Below are 2,454 nucleotides of genomic sequence, written 5' to 3'. Positions count from 1 at the left end.
ACTCAAGAAATCAAATACATAGAAGAAATAGCAGTAGCCCACGGGTGCACCAACCTTATACGTGGATTATGTAGACAATATAGAAATAGCCAGGAAGCACACACCAATCCGACAGAGAAATGGTTAGATAATCAAAAAAATACTGAAAGGATTTCCATCACTTTTAATCCACATTTAAAATTATTATACACTATGATAGCCAAGAGAAGACAAGTCAATATAGCATACACCATTTTCCAAATACTCTGTAATGGAAAAGATCCTCCTAATCCAATCAGACTACCGGGAATATACACCATTCCACTCAGAGACCACAGATTTGACAGAGATATGGTTTATATTGGCTCCACCAAACGTACATTAGGGATAAGGATTAAAGAACATAAGGCGAACATATTACACGACAAATTTACAATGGCTCTCTCCAGTGCCGGCCCGAGGCAAGTTTTAGGATGGAGCAAGATCCTTTTACGACGCCCCCCTTGGTTGCCCCTAATTTATACCCTTTAATTTTCTTTACCACTGAGGTGCCCCCAAGACTTGGCGCCTGGAGCGGCTGCTCCGTTCACCCTATGGTAGGGCCGGCTCTGGCTCTCTCAACATATGCCACCGATCAGGACATTACGGCAGACTTTAACACAGTGCACATTATTATCACTACCAACCACTCTGAACATCTCAAAGTCTTGGTGGCTATGGAAATATTCAGAATAGGATGTAACACCATGTGCATTAATTTTAAAGACGAGATGGCCCTTTCAACAACGTGGCAGATCCTGCTAGATGATAATATTTAAATATTTCAACATCAATAAGATGCGCATGCTCTTTACACTAAACATAACTTGTTTTATTTTAAATCTTCTGGTAAGTTTGACAATGTAATTAAAGAAACTCAAAGATTAAAAATAGAAATTCTAGGCATTAGTGAATTATACTGGCCTGGTTCTGGAGTATGCCAAAATTAACACGGAACGCTTTACTATTTAGGAAACAATGACCAAGACCAATACCACCGAAATGGGGTGGGGATATTTGTTTCTGCAAAACATACACAATGTGTTATCAGCCATTCACTAATATTGGATAGGCTGATGATACTTCAAATACAGGGTCAACTTTTCAAGATTAATATAATACAAGTATACGCCCCAACATTTACCAATAATAATGGAGACAAGCTAGAAGACTTATACAACTCTATCAATAAGATACTTGGCAAACTAAAAAAGAATGATATCACCGTGATTATTGGTGATTACAATGCTAAAGTTGGCATGGGAAGACGGGAAGATCTGATAGGAGACTTTGGGTTGGGTCTAAGTATTGGGAGAGGGGACAGACTTTTTGAATTCTGCCAGGAAAATGATATGGTGATTACGAACACTTGGTTCAAATTACCAAAAAGAAGACTCTACACCTGGAAATCACCTGCTGATAACAATCATTCACCAATTAGAAACCATATAGACTACATACTCGTTAATAAACGTCACAGAAACTGCATAACACGGGTGACAACATTTCCTGGTGCAGATATTGGTTCTGACCATGTTCCATTGGTGGCAGACATCAAACTAAAATTAAAGGCAATTAAACCAAAGTGCAGAAACCAACACTATGATATTACGAGAATAGAAATACAGTGGAACCTCGGTTAATGACCAAATCGGTTAATGAACTTTTATTTTGCAAAAATTTTGTCTCGGATAACAAACATAATGGTATTTTGTGTCAAATTTTAGTTGGTGTTATGCATGCGCGAGTTAAGCATTGCTTTTCCGAGTGTTTGTGCTATACTTCTTTTTTCAGTTTTGTAATTTATATATTTAATCAATATGGCATCAAAGAAAGAAAAAAGTCATAGTGGCAATAGAAAACGACAATGCGCTATCACATTTGAGAAAGATTTTGCTTAAAAGAGTAGGACAATCAACTTTAGATCAATTTCTTGTTCCTTACAGAAAGAGTTCGTTTCTTTGTTAAGTTATGGCAACGCAACACTTGGGTGATCTGATTAGGGGGAATGCCTTCTGAGAGGTGTTTTTAAGGGAAACTGGCCCCTATTTAGGCATTACAGATGTGGAGAAATCCCGGAAAACTCCATGTGGGCAGCCCACCTGAGTGAGGTGCAAACCCACAAACGAACTCTCCGTGTTCAAGGTACGAAGACCACTTAGCCACTGGAGGGTTTTTTTACCGAAAGAGACTTCAACTTGAAGAATCTTCCGATGAAGTGCTACCCGTTATTTTTTTGGAGGGGATTCCCCTTCTAAGCATTAAGGTTCGTATATCTCCACTTTTCTGCCACCAACTACAACAAACGAAGGTATGTACAGTGCTATTTTATTAAACAAAGTTTACATGTTTGTTGCTGTAATGATAGATACTATGTTTTCCTACATTTTCATCAAAGAAAATTACTGTATATTACAAATAAAATGACAAAAATTT

The 2,454-nt window shown here is 37.8% G+C and overlaps 1 protein-coding gene across 1 annotated transcript; it reads left to right on the top strand.

The window, feature by feature from the left end:
• Window positions 1–968: 968 nt before the first annotated feature.
• On the top strand, window positions 969–1,758 carry LOC111640585 (craniofacial development protein 2-like; the record flags this gene model as incomplete). The annotated part of the gene is made up of 1 exon (XM_023386610.1): window positions 969–1,758. A coding segment is annotated over one exon (693 nt), but the record flags the coding sequence as incomplete, so codon positions are not given.
• Between the last annotated feature and the right edge of the window lie 696 nt (window positions 1,759–2,454).

The sequence above is a fragment of the Centruroides sculpturatus genome, unplaced genomic scaffold, assembly GCF_000671375.1.
Source record: "Centruroides sculpturatus isolate CEXI.00-Female unplaced genomic scaffold, Cexi_2.0 scaffold1220, whole genome shotgun sequence".
Classification (NCBI taxonomy): Eukaryota; Metazoa; Arthropoda; class Arachnida; order Scorpiones; family Buthidae; genus Centruroides; species Centruroides sculpturatus.
This window is presented reverse-complemented; position numbering and strand designations above follow the sequence as displayed.